The 21,659-nt window shown below is 36.0% G+C and overlaps 1 protein-coding gene across 1 annotated transcript; it reads right to left on the reverse strand.

Annotated features, from left to right (window-relative positions):
* Positions 1-597: 597 nt before the first annotated feature.
* LOC132201208 (uncharacterized) lies at positions 598-20,058 on the reverse strand. Its single transcript, XM_059627231.1, has 10 exons — positions 19,922-20,058; positions 9,429-9,638; positions 7,369-7,458; positions 7,122-7,307; positions 6,456-6,695; positions 6,330-6,394; positions 5,607-6,277; positions 5,042-5,199; positions 4,615-4,962; positions 598-2,534 (listed from the first exon to the last, which is right to left on the reverse strand). The coding sequence occupies exons 1-10, from the start codon at positions 19,965-19,967 to the stop codon at positions 2,146-2,148; spliced, it is 2,403 nt and encodes an 800-aa protein (XP_059483214.1). The 5' UTR covers positions 19,968-20,058; the 3' UTR covers positions 598-2,145.
* Between the last annotated feature and the right edge of the window lie 1,601 nt (positions 20,059-21,659).

Here is a 21,659-nt window from a genome sequence, read left to right on the forward strand (position 1 = left end):
TTTAATCAATAATAATTGCGGCACACCATTACCAAGAAATGAATGAAACTTAATGATAAATCATGATAGCTTATTTGGGTATTATGAACCATTCATGTATTATTTAATGAAATTTTAAAACATAATAATTTGCCATGCTTTTAAAATTTCCTTGTAAAAGACTGCCGATAAAGAAAATGAAGGGCTAAGATTTTTAAGTTATTTTGTTCGTCTGATACATTGTCTGTAAACAATTGAAATTGTTTATTATTATTATTGAGTTTAATTATTGCGTTGGATTAGAGTGGAGGGAAAAAATAAGGGCACCTCATCACATCCGTTGACGCTCGATCCACAGTGTGCAAAGTGCGTTCTTCTCTGGCGGGCGTAAAAAATTATTTCCATTGGAACCAAATGTAGCGCAGCATTTGTGTTATCTTAAGAGATCGTTATTCTCACTTTCCTCGAAATGGGCCATAACATCTCTCGCCGGCGAATGTGCTCTCGATTCCGAGCGCGCGGTGAATGTAACATGTATATTTTCTGCCGGCGCGAAAAATAAGCACATATTTTCCAGGCTGGCATAAAAAGCAGGAGAAGATGGGAGAAAAGTGATACGCGGCGCTATTAAAAAGAGAAAAATGAGCTTTTTTATTTTTTTTATTCCGCTACTCGTTAAAAGCAATTTTCCACGGCGTTCTTTATTATATTGCGCTGCACATTATTCCGTCGAAAAAATTGGATTCCGCATGCAAAGCGTGCGTGCAATAAAAGTAATCCACATTTTTTTTTTTAGAATGAAAATATATGGCTACCGAGAATGAAAAACACGCTTCCTTACTCTCTAATGTAGTACACGCGCCTGAAAATTTGGCTGACAGGCCAAGAGATAAAAAAAAAACTGTGATTTATGTTCACAAATTTTCAGAGTGCACGTCAGCAAAAAGTTTTCAAGTTGTCAGCCGAATTTTATCGCTTCGCTAAGTATACAATTAAAAGTGAAACAAAATCAACTCAAGAGATTTTGTTGGAGCCTCTTTGAAACTTATGAACTAATACTGGAATGCCACCCATTACACAATACTTCTTGCTGTTCTACATTATTTTTTTTTCTTTTAGTTCGGTTGGATCATGATGAAAGTGACTTAAATTTATCCTTATCAGGTACTTACATTAAATTCAATGCAAATGCACCATTTTGAGTGAAGATGTACAAAAAAAAGCCTCAGGTCTGTCAAGTACAAAATCATAACTGATTGTGAGAAAGAGAAAATAGGGACTTACTGTTGAGATATATTGGAATTTTTTCTTATGATTTTGAGTGAGATCATTTTGAAGAACGATCATATGAATGTAAAAGCTATAGCTAAAAATGAATGAGTTTTTTTTTCACACACAAAATTTGCCTCGCAGGAGAAATTCGATTTTTCTTGAGCTGAGAAAAATGAAGCTGGAAGATTGTATTATTGAATTGACAATGAGAAGCGTCATCAGAGGTTTGCGCCAGATGCGATTTTTCTCCAATGTTAAAGAATGCTATATCTGTTTGAACTGCTGTAACTTTTGAAACAGTTGTGTTTATGTAAAGTTTGAATATTTTTAGAACCAGACATCAAAATTAATGACATTTCTTTAGTGATCGAACAGAGAATTTCAAGCCAGAAATGTGGATTTGTTTACTTTCAAAAATTGTCTTATCCCTAATACAAAAAAATAAATAAAGACAAAAATAAAGGGAAAAAAGCAAAAATAATTTAATAAATTACTGAAAGGAAGCACTTCTTGAGAGCAGAATAATTTCTGAACATTTAAAGCCAGCAATTATTTTGTCTATTTTCATAAAAATTAAAATTTTTGCCAAGCATAATGATTCAGGGGACATTTTGATTGATTTTAATTAGAAAAGAGACTGTTTAAATGAAATATTTTCACACTGATATTGATTTTGTCCAAACGTTAATCAAACAAGACAATATTTACTTTTTAATTATTAAAATAGCCAAGGTCAACAGTTTAAACTGATGGAATTGAAATGGGAGAAAAATCGTCTCCAGCGCCAATCGCTGACTGCGCATCTCTCGTCTGTTGAACATCTCTAATATACAAAGTGTGGGGAAGCATGTATGAAAATTGGCATGACACAGTTTGATTGATTGATGGGGGTGTTCAGCAGTAAAGGGGTTGGCACTCGACGCCCAGTTCGGTGCACTTGCACTCGCGGCATTGATCCGACAGCTCCGAAATGATTCTGCCCACTCGGTACATTCTTCCGTAAATGTTGCAGCCGGCCAGTTTGAGCATGCCCGCGATCGAGTTGGGCTCCTTGGGCCGCACGGGCCGCGGCCGCGGCAACCGGTGGGCCGGTGGCGGCGTCATGGTCGGCGGCACGGTCGCCGTGCCCGCCCCCGCAGCCCCCGCCGCCCCTTCCGGCGCCGGGTCGAACAGGAATTTGAAAACGCTGTCCAGCGAAAATTCGTCCTTGGCCACCTTGGTGTCCGCCGCCGGCAGACTCGCGTTCACGTCCGCCCTTTTCTGCATGTCGCCGATGTCGTTACCTGCGAAAAAGCAAAATGCAAATATTGTGTGAAGCAAGCTAATTAGTTCAAGTGAGTAAGATGTTGATGTGAGATATGTCTTTAAAACGCCAGTTTCGGCAAATTGGATTTTCTTTTGTTTGAGCTAACAATAAGTCTCCAGTAGTGTTTTTTACAGGGATCACATTAATTAATTAAAAAATGATGAAACAAAAAGTAAAACCTGTATAGATGCACAAACAATAATATAAATGTTTAATATTTTTTTAGTATTTATTTTTTAATACAGTGATTAATTTTTTTAATTAAGTTTATTTATTTTTAGTACGCATTTTGATTTACGTATAGTTTTAGCTTACTATTTTTTTTGTTATCAGTCGATGTTATTTAATTTTTAATGCTTAACTTAAATCACATAAAAAGAAAGATTTAATGTTGTGGTTTAAAAAATGCCTGAGATGCCTGAGTACATTACGTTTTTATATCCATTGTAATATATTTAAAGATAATGTCAAGATTTGCAATTTATTTTTAAAATTACCAGCATGAATTGGTATTAGGTGGATTGGATCCAACATAAAAAATAAATTAAGTAAATAAGGCAAAAAAACAACAATCCAGTCTTAATAAAAATTATAAAATGAGAAAAGTGACGATTTGCGAAAGCGCATCTCAGTTCAACAACCCTAATTAGGCACATAGTGTATGCTTTTGATGGAAAATTTAAAGCAGTCAGCCATTCATATTGAACAAATATTTGGTCGGGGCCTTTTGATACCGCGCTCTGAAATGCACAAGCCACAGCAGCGCGCGTTCTTATTAAAATTTGTTTCAATGCAAAACGAAATCCGCAGGCATTTTAATTGGTTCAACTCGCGCTGCCGGGCTTACAGATTTTTATCCCAAGTTCCACATCAAAGCCGGCGGAGCGGCATTAAATATGCCTTTAATCTTGCGCTTTTGACCCGATAGCGCAGCAGCCAGCTCTGGATTAAAGACCGAGCCTAAAAGTGGAAAGATAGGCCACCCTTTGAACCGGCGAGCAGTGCGAGTTGCCTACATCTGTTCCAACCAACGCATCGCAGAGTGGTTTTTATGTACAAATAAACGGGTGGCGCGGAAGAGAGCACTTTTAAAAAGAAGTTGTTGGCTCCGACAACTTATTTAATAGGAGATTGCGGCCTTCGCTTTTAGCCCAGATATTTCGCCCGGGTAGATAATTCAATCCTCTCCAAACCAAGCAGGCCCCGCAGAATTTCAAATAGAAATGTTGAAGGGAGATATGCTATCAGCGAATTGCGCTTGACTTGCTTTTCTCCAACTGTTAATTTTGAATGGGCGGGTTCATTTCAAAACGTCTCTGCCCTGACGATGAGCAGTCAACCCTCAAAATTGTTATAAAAGGTAAGATTTCACCAGATCTAAACCATTTCCCCATTGTTAATCCTAATTAAACAAATTTTATAACAGATTGATTACTGAATAGAAATAAATTTGGTATCAATTAGTGTTGGAAGAATATTCTAGTAAAGTAAAGTGAATTTCAGCAGACACGAATGGAAGTCAATCATAGCTTAATGTTATCTTTAAGAAAAAGTTTGTCACATGAAAATAAATAGCTTGTTTTTCGTTTGTTGTAGTCAAAAGACACATAAAAGATTTCAATTTTTAAACTGATACAATCGGACTTAAAAAAGAAATGTTTAAAAAGTAAATAATAAAAATAAACTTTTAATAAAGTGAAATTATAATAAAATAAAAATTAGCTCATTTAGTTCTTTTTTATAGTGTGGGTTCACGCGGTAGCCGATCTCTTTTGATGTCGGGCGTTTTAGCAGACCTAAGCTAGTTGTGATACCCTCTCATTTTTCCAACTCATTTTTTTCATGTATGACTTGAGTAGAATAAACAATAATAATAATAATGTAAGATAATTTTATATAAGTAAAAAAATTTATTTTGAAAGATTATTAGTTTTTTAATTCTTTAGACGCTTTTATAAAGTGAAGATGACTTATTTAAATCTAATTTTGACCATTATTTATTACGTTAAACCCCCTAAAGCTTTCTCTTTTAATGTTAATACCATATTAATTCTCACCTCTGATCAATTTCATGCATTCAACCTCCTCGTGGCAAAGCACAGTGCCGTGGTCGCACTTGCACACCTCGCAGGGTCCTGGAGACGCGAGCAGGTCGCCGTGTTTGACCTGACGGCCGTCGGGGGTGGTGCAAGGTTTCGGCCCTGTGTTCAGGGCCACCCTGATGTGGGACGCGAGAGGCACGTCTTTGGTGGTGGAGGCGATCGACTCGGCCGTGTGCGAGTCCATTTCGAACTCAGGGACTGAGGTCGTGATGGAAATCAGTTGGGGAATCGAGGTCAAAATTTCGTTCGGGGTTTGACTGCTGCTCTCGTCAGTCGGCAGAGGTTGGCGCGGTAAAAATCCGCCTGAATAAATCGGGTTAATTAATCTCCGCGGGCTTGATTATTTTATTTTATGCGCTCTCGAGGGGAGCTTATGGCTTACCAACTAGCGACGAAGGAGGAGAGAACCGCTTCGGAGGAATTGCTCCCACGACGGGCACTCCTGATCCGCCAAATTGCGTGCTCGACTCGTTTGCGTTGAAATCCACTGAGCTCATTTTCTTCTCAATTACCGCGTCCTCGGGCAAAAAGGGAATCATCCTGTTAACATGCAAATCATTTTTAACACAATTTCTTCAAAAAATATTCAATAATAACAAAGATAAAAAGGTGCACAATTTTTCTTCAATAATGAACTGTAATTTAAAAAAAAAAAATTATTTCGATTTCCTATGGTTCATGTCGGTAAGTCGCTTAAATTAAAAAGGTAAACTGATTGTTTTAAAAAGAATCCTATTCTTAAAATCTTTTTAAAGATTTCTAAAAAATTTCTACATTGAAAAATAAAACAAATTTTATTATTAATTCATATTTTTTGTGTAAAATAATACCAATTTTATAAAAAATATTTTTGAAATTAACTTTTTTATGGCACTTAAAATTTGTAAGAAAATTGATCTTTTCCTTTTAAATTTGACTTAAATATTTAATTAAAATGTTGTAATTACGTAATATTGGGCAAAGAGGGCGGAAGGGCCTCTCCGTATTCGTTTTCCAAGGTGGTGTCTTCGTTGTTCTTCGCGCTGAGGAGAACTTCGATGAGCGGCGGGTAAGTGGTCCTGGTGGTGGTGGAGGTCGCGGCCGCCGCCTCCTTGTGCATCATCTCGAGCAGTTCCATGGTCGTCTCGTCCAGCTCGTCCAACACGTCCACCCTGTCACTGATGAACGGAGACGCCGTGGACAACACCACGGTCTGCGCAGTAGTGGTTTTCAAGGGTGGAGGGGTGGAAGTGGTCGGAGCCGCCGTGGTTGACGGCGGGTCGGGCTGTCTGACGAGAATCTCGAGTTTGAAGGGTTCGGCGGGTTCCATCAGGGTGGTCGTGATTTCAGGGGCTTCGCTCGTCGTCGTCTCGTAAATCTCGGTGGTCTCGTCCATCCTTGACTCGGCCTGGTCTCCGGCAGGACTCTCCGTCGTCACCACGTCCTCTATTCTTCTGCTCTCCAAAATCTCCTCGTTCTTCAGAATTTCCGCACTTTCGCTTTCAATGCGTCTCAAAATTTCTACGAATGGCGTGCTCCTCATGGTTGTTGAATCGGCCGACTCGTTTTTCGTCATTTCACGGTGTTTCCTCAAATCGATGGCATTCAGCGAGTTCAGACTTCGCACGCCGTCAGACAGCTGGAAAGTTTAATTTGCATTAAAAACTTTTGCCGTACAAAATCGATCTTACTTGGAGGAATATTGAAGAGTTTCCTGAACTCCGCTCTTGGTAAAGTGGCTCCGTCATGATTTTGCCTGTTTTGAAATCAAATGTTAAAATTCAAACAATTTGTGGAAAAAAAATCTCAGATTTTACTGCAGTTGTATTGCACCGGACAGCACTTTCCCTTGGCGAAAACCGGCTCGCAGCCCAGCAAGGGTGGCGCACACTCGAGTTTGACGCAGCGCACAACTCCTCGCAGACAATAGCAGTGCTCGCAGTTTTTCGCCAAAACGCGCACTTGCATTCCGTCCTTGTGATGGCTTCCCTCCACCATGCAGCCGTTCGGTCTCAGAGGAACTGGGGTCGTCGACGTGACAGCTTTTTGATTTGGAGCTAAAAGGAGATTAGTTTTTATTTGCTGAAAGGAAAGCCCTCTCATTTTCCCGCCTAATTTACTTAATCCCTGGGGAAATCAGTCCTGAATGCTAAATCACTAAATTCGCAAATTAATACTTCTGGTCATTGACACTAACGGATTTAATACACCAAAGTGTTAAATTTTTTATTCCGAAAGTTAATTAAATTTCCTGACCGACGTAAAATCTTTTAACCTGGGGTTCATCAGAATAAAGTAAGTTATGAAATTTTGTCTACTCTTTCACGATCAAGAGCAAAAATTATTAGCAGAGTGTGCCTTTAAAGTTTAATTCCGCGGGTAGCAGGTGGGAAATGGAAGTTTGTGATCTACTGGAAGATAAATTTCTGCGGTTTGGTGGTATCTTATAGGATCTAGATATATAGAGAGGCAATTTGTCTCACAGCAGTCGTAGCTGACGGGGCAGCAGGTGAGCGCTCTGTACTTGGGAGTGCATCCTTCGAGAGGCATTTCGCACCGCGGCTTGACACACTGTTGTTTCCCACGCACACAGTAGCAGTATTCACACAAAGTTGAGGAACTCATGGCTGAGCCCTCGGCGTAGCGAGTCCCATTCACCACGCAGCCCACTGCAATACACGCGTTTTTTTACATCAATCTTGTGCGGAAAATTTATTGCCAGAAGCTCACCTCCGTCCTCGGCTGTCAGATTCGCAGCTTCCAAATCCTCGGATCCGTCGCGCCTCTCGATCTGCAGCGCCGTCTCACCAACGTGCTCTTCTGCACAATGGAAACATATAAATATATATAAAATGAGAAATGAAATAAAAAACCTCTCAAGCACGACGTGAAAATGTGATAGAATTATTTTTGTTATTTTGTTTTATATACATGATTTCTAAAATTAAATTACGAAAAATAAAAGTTATAAAGGTTTCTGTCTACAATAATGTAAAAATAACTTGAGAACTGTAAGAAAATCAGTGATAATAGCAAAAAATTCAATGTTTTTTCAAATAAAAATTTAAAGAACTAAGAATTATACATTAAAGTTGAGAACAAAATGAAGCAAAAAAAAATGAGAGAAATAATTAGTTCTATTTAACAGTCAAGTGCTTCAAGTGATAAAGCAAGTCAAGTTTTGTCCATATCCTCCAAAAAATTAGATTAAATGAAATGAAATAAATTTTATATAATTTGAAAACTAAGTTTATAGAAAATCATAAAAAATTCTGCAGTGCGCAATTTTCATATTTTTAAAATAAGGCTGATTTTTTTCTTTTTTTGGAAGTTTTAAAGATATAGAACGCTTTTTTCCAAATTTGAACCTGTGGCCAAAAAAGTGAAGTTTGAGAGTTTTGAGATTAAAATGGTGTGTACATCAAGTGCCTTCAGCTTAATACAAAGTAAGGCAAACGCAAGCAAGACTTGCAGTCTCATAAATCACTCATTCCTGTCTGGTTTGACAGGCTATAGTGACGATAATGGATCTTGCAGCAACCTCTTCGCGTGCTCTTCCGAGAACAAATTGTGAGCAATCTCGTTTTCTTAATTCTCCGTGATTTCATTGCATCTTTCACTTGTAATTGCCGCTTCGCCTGAAACGCGCGTTTCTGTTTTTCAAAACTGGTCGCGCGGTTCGATAAAAATGAAAAGCCCAACTTTTTGATGCAGAGATCGGGCAGTGTTTTTTTTTTCTCGTCAGTCAATAAAAAAAACACAGGGCGAGTTCATCATTTGTTACAATTTGTTGGGGGTTGGTGCTGCAAAAATATAAATCAGAGAGCGAAAGACCATTTTTTTATGACAGAGTGGGAGAGAGAGAGGCTGATGATGAAAAATATGGTGCTCTCTGCTTGTGATATATCTGGACTGCGGCGGTGGCAAAAAAAAAAGAGGAAAAAATAGATTGTGCAGTGCGCTGACCATCATCGTTATGTCAGCCACCGGCTGTGTAAAGATGATCTGCCAGACAGCCTGGCTCTCTCTCTCTCTCTTTCTCTGGCAGTGGCAGACGGGCAGGTCGCACCGTCTGCGGCCTAGTTAATATGCCAATTACTTCTTCGTCAGCACTTGCTCATTAGATGCAACAAAATGCCACACACGTGAGTGCACTGAGAAAATTGGTTAATTCACAAACTTGATTCCAGTTCTTAAATTAAAGTTCCATCCATAAAAATAATTTCCATTAAAAATCACATTAATTATTTGAAACACACTATAATAATGCCACGTTACTTTAAAATATTCTTGCGTATTTTATTTTACGTTGGAATTGATTTGGTTGAACTTGGAAATGTTTTGATCAGATTTACGAGGTCTTGGGAACAATCGATTGCCATGCGAGGCTTATTGAATTTTCAGCCTGAGCGAATCCATCGTCAAGTGGGGTCATCCAAGTGGCAAATATTGGCGGAAAACATTACACGTGAGAAGCTGATCGAACACAAATTCCATTCCACCTCAGTGATGCCAAGTTGACTGAGAAGATTTTTTTCAAAACGTCTTATTGTATTGCTCTAAGAAATCAAAACATGAATTCTCTGGAACATCACTTTTGTTTTTTCTTTTATTTTATGATAAAATTATATAACTTTGGATTCTTCCATCACAATATAAAATTTAAACTCAATTAATTAATTAATTCTTCACCACATGCGGAAATCGTCAGTAAAAACGAAAATTTATTTATTTTTACTCATTGTCAGGGGATTTTTGAATGAAAAAAGTAATATTTCAAAATGGCTCACCGCAAATAAGTTTTTGGCAACATTCCTCTCGTTTGTGCACCAAGACGCAGCCTTTTGGTGGTGGCACGGGAAGTTCTGGGCAAACCTGGAGGCGACAGATGGGGGCTCCGCCTTGCGGTCCACACTGACAGGATAGGCACTTTTCTCCTGTAGGCACATCCGAACCGGCGGGGAACGTTTTCCCTTCGTAGTGGCACGTCTGACCAGAAACTGGAAAAGTCAGAGATGAATTAAAATTTAAAAATTGAAATGTGTTCCTGAGATTTTCATGTAATTATTTCACTTTTTTATTCTTTAAAAATCGATTCTTTAAATGTTTTATTTGAAACCTAAAGAAGTCAAGAGTTGAGAAAAATGTGCATTTCGTGTAATTAGAAGTTCTCTATATTTCTCTCAATGTTCCGGTTTATTGTAATTTTTTCATTCTGAATCATTAGAACAAAAATTTGAATGCTTCAAGGCGAAAAGTTTGACAGCTCAATTCGTCGAAAAAATTCTGATCGGCCATATTGCCATTTCCGCTGCGAGCAGTTATTAAAAGTCAGCGAGGCTTACTGCTGCAAATCCGCCGCCTGTGAAGGACAAAAGTACCTCCAGCAGCAAATGAAAAACGAAAAAGGCTTCAAAGAAAAAAAGCGGGGCGGATGTGAAAAATCCGGCGTGCTTTGATTTCCATATTTGTTGGTTCAGCGAGCATTTTCCAGGCCTTGCATGCGCAGCAGCGAAGCCAAAAAATAAATAAATACAACATCCCTCTTTGGTGTTTTACATTTTGTTCAAAATCGTATGTTAAAAAACTATGTACTGGATAGTCTAAATACATCATATTACCAGAATATTACAAAGTCGAACGCAATTGGAAGTTTAAATTACGAATTTCAGCTTTTTCTGTACACTTTTTGTATTTCTTGCTGTTTCTAAAAGAAAGTAAAAGTGAGTAGTTACTAAATATGGAAGTTCATAAAGCCCAGCTACATAATTTAAAGGATTAAATATGTTTCTAAACGCAATACCTCAACATTCATTAGGAAAAAATCATTCATAAAATTATGTGCATTTAAAATCAAAGTTCTCAATTTGCTGAATCACAGGGAGAAACTGTAAGATGGATTTTCCTTTGTGCCAATTTTTTTATAGTTCAAAAGATACTTAAATTATTCAAATTTAACAAGCCCAGCAAATTCCACCAATTAATCGGCTGCTTCTTTTTCCACTGCTGAAAATCAATTTTTTTTACACAACATGATATGAAAAATAATAAATTCACGGTTTTATGAAACTTCTTAAAAAAATATTGCGCGAGAAAAATCATGTTGATTAAGCTTTTATGTGGGCAAATCTGTTTGCAAAAGCACTCTTATTCTGCAAAAAGGGAAAAGATTTGTCTATTTTCTTTTACCAAGTATTTGACGCAAATGTCTGTAAAAAATAGAGAACAATAATTATAAAAGAATCAATTGAAAAAACTAATTTAAATCTTGCTTCTTCAGACAGAAACAAAATAATGATCGGATGAAAAATAGTGTGGATGTGAACAAGTGAATTGAAGTAAATTAATTATTCAGATGAAATGTGTCGAATGATCTCTTTGGACTTTGCTCTCACCTCTGAGGGCCTCTTGCGCATCATATATATTATTTCATTGTGCGGCAGACGACGGCGCTTTTTTGTATATATTTGATTTTATATACGTAATTAAAGTTCAACGAATCCGCAGAATCTGAAAATATATATAAAAATTCGGCTCGGACATGTGCGGATTAATTGGCTAGAATTTCTGGGCCGTTTTATTTGATCGTGGCGACGGCATTCCGCGTTTTCATTGATATTTTCCCACGCCGCGGGATTATGAATGAGGGCCGCGAGCATAATTTGGTATGTCTGCAGCGAAATTCTCTCTCGCTCTTTGCACAGACGAGAGCTTCTTCTTTTTTTATTTTTTGCGATCGCACAGGTGTGTGTCGGTTATTAGATCTTCACGAGCTCGTTTTCTTTCCCCGCAGACCGACCGACAACTTGTGCTGCTGACAAATCTGTTGTTTGGCTAAAAGCGGCCGAAATAAATCAAGTCTGAGAAAATAATGTGGCGCGCCAGACCGTTCGGAGCCTCACCTGCGGTATTCAAATTAACAGCGAGCGCTCCGATCCGATGAGACGTGCTGCTTTTTTTGCATCAATTAATACGTACAAGTTGTACAGAGACGGCTTCAAAATAACGTCCTCTTTTATTCAAGCCGCCGATGTACGATGGGAATAGGGCTTAAACAAGTGCATTTTTAATACAAAAAAGGAGGCAGTATAATACATGATTTCATGTGAATTTTCAAAAATTATTTTTTTAATAAAATATTTAAAAATTATTATATTTAATATAATAAATTAGCATTTCATAAAATTTAACCATTTTATCCTATAAAAAACCTTTTTAAATCGCGCAATAGGACGATAAATAATCCATAGTTTTCAATTCTCTTTTTTTAATGTGCGATGTTATCAAAAGTCAAATTCAAATCTGGCCTTTTTGTCAAATGAAATTCTTGAACAATTAATAATATGAGAGGTAAATAAGATTAAAAAAATTGATTCAAGTTTTATGAGAATTTTTTACAGGATAAGCTAAGATTCATACAATTTTGATTTTTTTTCTTGTCAAGTTCTACATACAGGATAATTTTTCTGTTAAAAAATTAATTAACTATCTGAATAATTCCTTTAATAATAAAATCTTCATCGCTTCGCAAATTGAATGTTGCTTTAACGTTGTCTGAAATTTTGCGGCTTTTAAAAGGGGAAAAGATCAACAGGCATGTGACGTTGCTCTCAGGTCTTGGAAAGTGCCTTGTTCTCGCGAACGCGTTACCAAATTTTTTCCCCTTTAACTTATACGACTTATACAAAAGAAGCCGAATTCGGCGCGAGTGCATTACTGGGAAATGTAAAAGTGCGAAAAAAGCAGATGAGCACATCTGGAGGAGCGTGCTCTGCTCGCATAGGAACAGGTGTGTCTCGAGATTTTTCGCCAGAATCTTTGCGCAAAAAAAGTTCGCGGGCCGCCACACAACGCATCTTTTGAAATGGATTTGAAAGCTCTGTGATGTCTTCATTTGAAAAAAAAAAATGAAAAAACTGCGTTTTATTTCTTAATTTTGGTGGTTTAGTTGTTTGATTGATTTCAATTAACTACCTTAGACAAGTTATTTGTTTCAATTAAAAATGATTTTTTTTTCACTTTTTAAATTTATTAAAGAATGACATCTCCAATCATGGAATTCACTTATTTCTTTTTTCATTTTCAGCCTTGTGTTGCTAAAATTTCAAATTAAATGTGATATATTATTCAATATTGTTTATTCAAATAAAAAAAATGCTAATACAGAGCTTAATTGAAAAATGCTATTTATTATATAAAATTTATATTGTGACTCGCAAATCATGACAAAAAAAATTAAAGTAAAATATTATTTACAGATGTAGAAATTCTTTAAAAAAAGTAAAAAGGCCAAAACAAATTTTCCCAGCACATTGAGAATCAGGTTTGTTGCGCACCCTGCTCTTTCTTTATGATTACAAAACTGCTCCCCTCCAGCACATCATGATCTTTCTGAGAATCGAAACCAATTTCTGGCCGATTACACAAATATTAAGCAGAGCTCCCTTTGCTCACCACTTATTAGGAGCCGTAATAAATCTAATCCTCCTCGAGCCTTTTCCCATCCAAAGAAAGAAGGAAAAAGAACGGTGGACTATCGAGCCGCGGCACGAGGAAGGATGCTTTTTGTATTATTGAATAAGTTTATTGACCCTTAGGGCCGGGGGATGGATGCACACATCATGCACTCGGCCTTTCTTGAACTCGCCGCCTCTACTTATGGTCGTTGCTCCGGCACTCGCTCTCAATTATTCACTTTCATTAATTACATTGCCTCGACTTGCAGTGCAAAATTATTTTCCAAGGTTTTCCTTCCACTTTTTGCAACGGCGCAGGAAGTGACAGGTAGATTGATAATGGACTCCAGCGATGCAGGATTTTTTTCATTCATTGCTGAGCTAGAGCTTTTAACGTTCAAGTTTTACGTCATTATTTGTGGTTTTCGAATAATAAAATTAATGTTTCTTTAACTCTTAAGATAAACGGCTTTTTACATTTAAATTTAGCGATTGTTTTACAAATATAAAAATTTGTATTAAGTTTGAATTTTGATTTGGTTCTTAAGAAAAGAAAGATAACTTTTAATCGTTCCAATACAGAATTATTTCATTCTCATCAATAATATTTAAAAATAGAAAATTTTCTTCTAATAAAAATTTATTATTTTATGAATTAAATAAATGTTCAAATTTTAGTTTTGAAAATGACAATGATTGGTTAATTTATTTTTTTTTTGTCCACAATTCCATTGGCCGTTGTGTTGAGATTAATTCATTAGTGTTAGCCAAATTTTTCCTTAGAAATAACAAATGAAATAAAAAATAAATAAAATTCTAATGATTATTTATTTCAATTTTGAAAATTGCAATGCAAATTCTGGTCGTTTTCTCTCAAAGATGAACTTGAACGACACGTTTTATTTAATGTCGACACTAGGATGTCGAACCGGAAAGGGCACTGGTGTGTGTGCGCGCGACCTTTGGAGGGGCACCGTGACCCCGCTCCACCAATACGCGGATCGAAATGCTTTCTCACAAGACTCCTCTGCGCGCCATGAAATATTGATAGATTTTTACATTCGTAAAAAGTGACGTTTCTTTGTGAATGCGTGCGCGCGCGAAGTGTTATGCCTCTCGTAATAATAATAATAATAACAACACTCCTCGTAATATTATTTTCTGCTTTTGCTGCCCCGTTACCAGCAAGATATGACAATGAACAGGATTTCCCAAAGCAGTTCTTCTCCTCACGCACTCAAAGTAAAGAAGTGTTTTTCAGGTGAGGATAACAAATTGCCTGCGACTATGTATAAAATCAATTCTACCAAATTTATGGCGCATTTTAACACACTGCACTTTGGCTAGGCCGCTCGAGAGGTGAGCAATTTGCCATAATTTACCAACAACGCTCATTGAATAAACGGAATAAATTGAATAAACTCAACATAAACTCAGCAATGCCGTCGGTACTCATCAAAATATATTATACTTATTCAATTTAAATCAAAAAGTTTCCTTTTCAGATAAATGTATTTATATAAAATTCATATAAATTGATCATGATTTCCTTCATTTATTTAGTTAAACTATAGCTACCTTACGATTGAATTTCTATCAAAACGTTAAAATTCAATCGCTTTTTCAAAAATAAAATTCAGATTTTTATTTACATAATTTAAAAAAATTGGCAATCTTGGCAAAATCTTATGTTATTTGAAAAATAAACAACTGCAATAGAATTATTCAAGGTGAAATCAAAACTTCAACCTAAAGCAGTGTAAACTTTTGATCAAAATGATGAAAATACATTTTTTGCTACAAATATAATCAAAATTTGAAATGAGGCGGATTTTTTCTGCATACACTATAACTGTTGCTTAAAAATCAACATTGATAACTGGCAGAAATTTCCATAAACAACAATGATTGGCATCTCAAAATAAATGGTAAGATTATATTTTCTAGTGTAATGGAGTAAATCATTAACTTTGTAGCGTCTTAAATTTTTATTTTTTTCTGTAATCAAGAATATCAGAAATAGAATTATAGAAATTGTAATTTCATACAGTTGTTTAAAACTTATGAACACTTTTAAAGGTTAAACTTTTATAATTCCATACATTTCACACTTGATCATTTTCATCTCCTGGCAACTGTGAAAAAAATTAAACAGGTGCTTGGCCGCAAAACAGCGTTTCGTATTCATGTTTCTTATTCTCTCTTGATTCCAATTTTTTTTTTTTATCAAAACCAGTGCAAATTTAATATCCATTGGTAGCGCAAACTCCGATTCATTTTTAATCTTTCGTCGGCTGCTGCGAACAATGGAATGAATGCAAATTAAAAGCAAACACGTGAAAGTGAGAGCAAATAGTGCCGAGCTAGAGGCAATGGGCCGTCGCTGCACCGCATGCTAATTCAATATCGCCACTCTCAATAAAACATTCTTGGCAAAAAGATGATGGTGTGCGCTTGTGAGAAAGGAGTGACGCAAGTTCTCTTCTTGCGTTTCCGTTTTCAAGCGAAATTGTGTGAATCGCGAGAAAAAAAGACATTCAAATTGAGCGGGCATGAGAGAGAAAAGCGGGATTAAACAATTTGAAACCGCAATCGCAGGCCCGCTACCTCGCGCTGCACCGAAATTATATAATTTCCCTCTGCTCCTATTCAATTCAATTTTCAGGTAATTTCTTCTGCTTGGGTGGAAATCGCGCGCCGAAATAAACGCTGCACGCAGGAAATTCCAACGTGAGATTGAATTAATTGCGACCGGTGGCGCCTAAAACCCAAGTGCAAATCCAAGGTCGTTGCCACACGAATTTGTCGGCCAAACTTATTTATTTGCGTTTTTTCTTAGAGACCATAAAAACGGTTTTCTGGCCGGCCACCGCTTCAAAGCAACATACCATTCATAATGTTGATGGTTTTACTTAGTCATATAAAAATTCGGTACATACTTGCAAAATTAAACATCAAGATAAATATAGGAGCTATATAAAATATGAATAAAAAAATGTAAGGAGAATATTTATAAATAATTAAAGATAATGTTAAAAAGCATTAAAATAAAACCAAAAATAAGGCAACTTAATTTTAAAATAAAATTTAATTGCACTAAAATTGCAATTGGTCTTATCAATTTGTTCAGCCTTGATTTGTTAATTGGGGTAAACAGTTCAACGTAATCAATAATGAGAATCATTTTTCCTAAACAATTGAACAATACATAATTGTTTTGAGATTTGTCCTTTTTAGTGAATGCACACTTGGTACTTGGAATGTGGTGAGACTTGGCAGAGGGAACGTGGCAAAGTGTCGTCTCTTGTTTTCAGTTTTTTACACCTCATCAATATTCAACGTACGCATTAGCTCATGTCAAGGAGAGTAACTTTTCTTACACACTTTGTCATAAACCATTTAAACGTCTCTCAATTCTCTCAAAAATAAATATTTCCGCTCTCTCGCAGAGGCTTTTTTTCAATCTGGCAAGACCTTGGTAAATATCATCAAGTTTTATTTATCGCGCTTTTATATTTTTAATGCGAAGCTTTTATTTTAACAGAGAAACAAATATAAAATAAAAGTATTTTAACTGACTATTCCGCAAAATAAATTTTTTACGAGGTCAATCAATTAAATGGACCGACCAGCATTGCGTTCCGACTAGTGCGCGTCTTGTGATACTTTTGCATTATTTGCTCTTTGTCGCGGGCGGCAATTCTGAGTGCATTCGAGTAAGAAGCGCAAATTGTGTGCAAAATCACGGGCTGTAAAATTGGCCCAATTCTGGTTGTTGTACTTTGTGCTATACTTGAACGGCCTCTTTTGTTGTCTGCCTTGAATTGGTCCGCTCGCGTGCTTCTGCCACTCAAGACTCAAGATCATCAATGATTTAATACGACTCAAAATTTTATTCCAAAAATTATGAGCTGTAATTAAAGGCATGTTGGATGCTTGTATCTTTTATTTTAAAAACCAGGTTTTTTAACTTTGTGGCCATAAATGAAAATACATTTTTATCATATCTCTGTTAATTTGAATTATTAAGGTACCTGCTCGGAATCTGCATGTTGCTATTCAATGCTCGCTAGCCTTCTCACATTTTGTATACTACGATTGGTTTAGTAAAATTATGAGCAATTTTAACTAGCTAGTAAATCTCTAAACAATTTAAAACAAACATTTAAATAAAACTCGCAATTTGTATATAAATCATGTTTAAGAAAATAATTTGAATAGATTAAATTTATTTACACAATTATATGATTATAAATTAATTAATTTTCAATTTTATTAAATTGTAAAATAAATTGTATTTAAATCATTTAACTATAAAATAATTGTGACGTGGTTAAATTATTTCTTGAATATTATCATTGTTGTTTGTCGCACATGAATATGCGTTCTCTGAATTATGTAGCATGCTTATATTTTCAATATTATTTTTATCTTTATACATTCATCAATATGTTTCTCAACTTCAGACAATAAAATTTCGTGACAAATATTCATTTGAAATTTATCTTTAATTACCTATTTTAAACCCTTGTTTATTACAACTTTTTCATTACATTCATGAGATATTCAATATTATTTTTAAACATAAAATCTAAAGCGATACGATATGATCTTAATTTCCGCTACAAAATAACAAATTAATTAATAAAAATACACAATAATTTAACAATTGTTCTGGAACTGCATAATTGAACAACTTTAATCAACGCGGGAACAGTTTAATTTCAATTATAGTTATTTAAAATTGTAATACGAGTTCTTAGAAACAATTTGATATTTGTTCTATAAAAAACACCATTTTTTTATCACACTGATTAAATAATATTGTAGGACGAACAAATAATATTAGGAATAATTATTTATTTCAAAATTTTATTACCTGTATTATGTCTTTTTACAAACTGAGAGAAAATTGACTGAACAATCAATAGTAAAATAATTAAAGATTTGACTAAATACATTCAAACTCTGAACTTCTTTGACTAATTGTAAATATATAAGAAATAAGTAAAATTTTAAAATTGTGATTTTTATACAAAGTTCGTATTTTCAATGTGAGCGTATCAACATTTGTACCCAATTTTAAGCCTCAATTTAATAAATAATAAAATGGCAATTTACAAAATTCAACCATAGCCATTTCTTTTGCTGCACTTATTTTGTTTCATTGGATGAAATCCAAGAGAATCAATGGTGCAATGTCTGTTGAATGACCCTTCCCTCTTTTCGCTGCTCTTCCCTTGGCAATGGTCAACAAAAACGCACGCACGGAATGCAATAAACACTATCATTATGGCTTGCCGGTCGATTGTTTTCCTGCAGTTGGCACGACTTGATAAATAGTCATTTAGAGTAATTATCCGTGGGATATTTTTCCAGTTTCTTCCCCGACTTCCTTTTGCAGTTACGTTCGTCTCGTGTCTTTTGTTAGTTATTCTCACTGCATGCAGGCGAGCACAAAGAGAGAAGAGCGATATATTAAATAAATTTCAAAATAACCCGCAAGTCACTCAAAGTTTAAATCTGCGGCATCTGTCAAATGAACGGAACTTTTGTCAAAATTTAGCCAACTGCGCTTCACTGCTCGGTGCAATTCGTCACAGCAAGCAGGGTCATAATATTTTTTCTTCCGCCACTGGAAAATCATTCAACCGCACATCCAAGTAGGGAAAAAATTCGGAGATCGAAAAACATGGAAACCCTTTTAAAGGACCAAAGTCCACCCTGCTTCTTTTCCCACTGCAATTTATTTACACGATTCTCCATTGTCAGTATTTATATTTTCAGGGACCTTTTCACTTCCTGTTTATTCTCTTCATTCAATTTATGGATTAACTGTTGAGTTTAAAAATTTTCAAAACATTTGCAGATGCAGAGCAGAGTTTTCTCACACCAAGAGAGCCGTAAACGTAATTTATCTGTGGCGACTTGAACGCTCGCATCCACTTCTTCTTCTTACTCGTCGCGTTTCCATGCCATCAATCGCGAGAGACGCGTTATATGTGTCATTAATCATCGCAAGCACATCTTACTTGGTGGCAACATTTGTCGCTTAATATCGCACGCCGCGAATTGGAGCGTTAGAAACCAGTTTGTGGCATGTCCACAAACGATGCCATGCAGATTTTCAGATGCAGTTCAAGTTTGAGCGATTTGATTGATTTCGAGGAAAAATAACTCGTCAAGTCGAACGCGCTGCCAGACCCAATTCGGTCTCGATTTTGTGAGGCAATTATATGAAAAGTTGGTTCGTTGCCTCTGTGCACAGCCCGTGAATTAAAATTACATAATAATTATTTAAAATAATATAATCTATCCACGCACACGTGCGCGTTCGAAGAAAGTTATATAAATGGTAGTGTGCGTGTAGTGAACTTAACTGCGTTCTGCGGTCACTGCTGAATAATATTTCACACTCGACTTGTCAAAGAAAAAAGACTCATCAATGAGAGGATGGGAGTGCACTGACACTCTAGCCACTCATTTGGATGAGCACCGTGAAACTGCATAATTCCTTTCAGAAACGAAGAAATAAATTTTTAATTCAATTAATTTGAAATATTATCGTAAATTAATATAAAACATTTTAGTTGTTAATAAGTGAGAGTGAAATTTCAAGTTTTGGTCACAATTTAATCTTTGTTAGAAAATCAACTTGGAATTTTAAAATTCTAATTTGAAGCAATCTTAAAATTAGTCTATTTAAACGTAAAAAAATGTTTTAACGGTCTGCAAAAATGCAGTTTAATTTGTTTAGAAAATTTGAATTATATTTGAAATTCCTAGTCAAAATTAAAGGAAATCAGATCGAGTAAAATTAGGCAAACCTTTGGCAAGGGTGGCTGCAAGGGTGAGCAACAGAAGGGGCGTCATGGTGGAGGCGGCGTGGAGGCGGAGAGGCAGCCAGCCAAAGGAGCTGAGGCCTGCAGGCTGCTGTCGTGAGGAGCAGAAACTGAGGAAGGAATGAATATATTCCTGCGAGTGCAGCTCACTCACCTGCTTCTTCTTCTTCTTGTTCGCTGCCCCCACTACGTGGCCGCGCGTCTCATATATTCATAATGGGCAACCTAGGCCATCCACCAAATCACACGCACGCAGGCAGAGTACACGCGGCGGCCAGCAGCACACCTGCCCAGCGCCGCCGCCACTCATTAATTAAAACAGTTTATATCAATCAAGAATCTAAATATAACTGCGTTCTCTTAAATTAACTCTAGAAATCAACCGATACAGAGTTTTCAGATTTCATTTGAATCTGAAAGGAGATTAAATTTTTAGCAATGCGAGAGTTCATAATTATACATTTTGGAAATATTACCAAACTGGTTTAAAGCGGTAATAATTTCATTACTTTTAAAATTTTGTACTTATGACAACTAAATTCTGTATAGTTAGAAATCAAAATCAAAATCATTCTTTTTTTTTTGTATATTTGTTTAAAAAAGAACAGTTTTTGGTCGTTCTTTCAACAATGAACGTTTTATACATAAAAAATCTCTTTATTTATATTGATTTATTTTGATATTTTTAATTGAACAAGTAGAATTTTTTTAATTTTTTTTTTTAATTTTCCACTTCATTCATTCATTCAAAAGTTGTTGATATAGACTTCTATAGTGATTTTGTCCAACAACTTTTAACACTTTTTATTCAAAATAATTAATTTAATTTCTAAAATACATTTGTAATATAAATCAATAAATCAAATATAAACGAATTTTGTGAATTTGAAATAATTTTAGAGTTCACTTCTACTTCTTTGAGTCGACAATCAAGTAACCCTGACTGGGCGCACGTGACATTAGCGTTTTTTCTTTTATACAGCGTTTGCCGTCTACATTCGTGATCATGACGTTGAGAGAGACCACTAACTATTTTTATTAGTGTGCATGCGTGAGACCATCTGGCGGTGCCGCGGAGGAAATTAGCGGCGAACGCCGGAGTTGCTGGCGAACCGTCAGGTACAAAAGCTCAGGTGCGTGGCGGCACCTGCTGGCCGTCAGGGACAATCTTTTAATTATATAAATCAAAGTTCCAGAAAGATTGACTTCGTTAATTTATGTCAGTGAAACAAAATTAAATTGTGATACAATAAATTAAATATATTTAATAAAAATAAAAATTTTAATTGCCACCTTGGGAAGACCAACCTTTCCGGTGCTTTCTGCTGTAAGTAATTATACTCTTTAATAAAAGGCAGACGATTTTTATCGCTGCTCTGCTAATTGCATTTTTGTTACTTTTCTTTGGGAGATTCTTAAAACTGCCTCGTAATTGAGCAAAAATTAGCTCTCGCAATTAAGCCTGTTTTTGTCTGCCACAATTTCGGGTTGAAAATAAATGTGTCGATCCTGTTTTAATTAATGCTGAGTGACGAGAGGAAAGCTGGTCTAACAAGGGCAATTGCTCTCTCGGTGGACGCGCGAGAGGTCACTTCTTGGATGCCACCGACGGTGAAAGTGTAAATGGAAATAAAAGTTGGTTGATTTCTTTGGATGCGGGCAGCATCTCTAATTAGGAGAATGTCGACTTGGCCCCAGTCCAACGCTCGTTAAGTGCGAGGAA

Source organism: Neocloeon triangulifer, unplaced genomic scaffold (assembly GCF_031216515.1).
Source record: "Neocloeon triangulifer isolate White Clay Creek 2 clone unplaced genomic scaffold, ASM3121651v1 ptg000001l, whole genome shotgun sequence".
Classification (NCBI taxonomy): Eukaryota; Metazoa; Arthropoda; class Insecta; order Ephemeroptera; family Baetidae; genus Neocloeon; species Neocloeon triangulifer.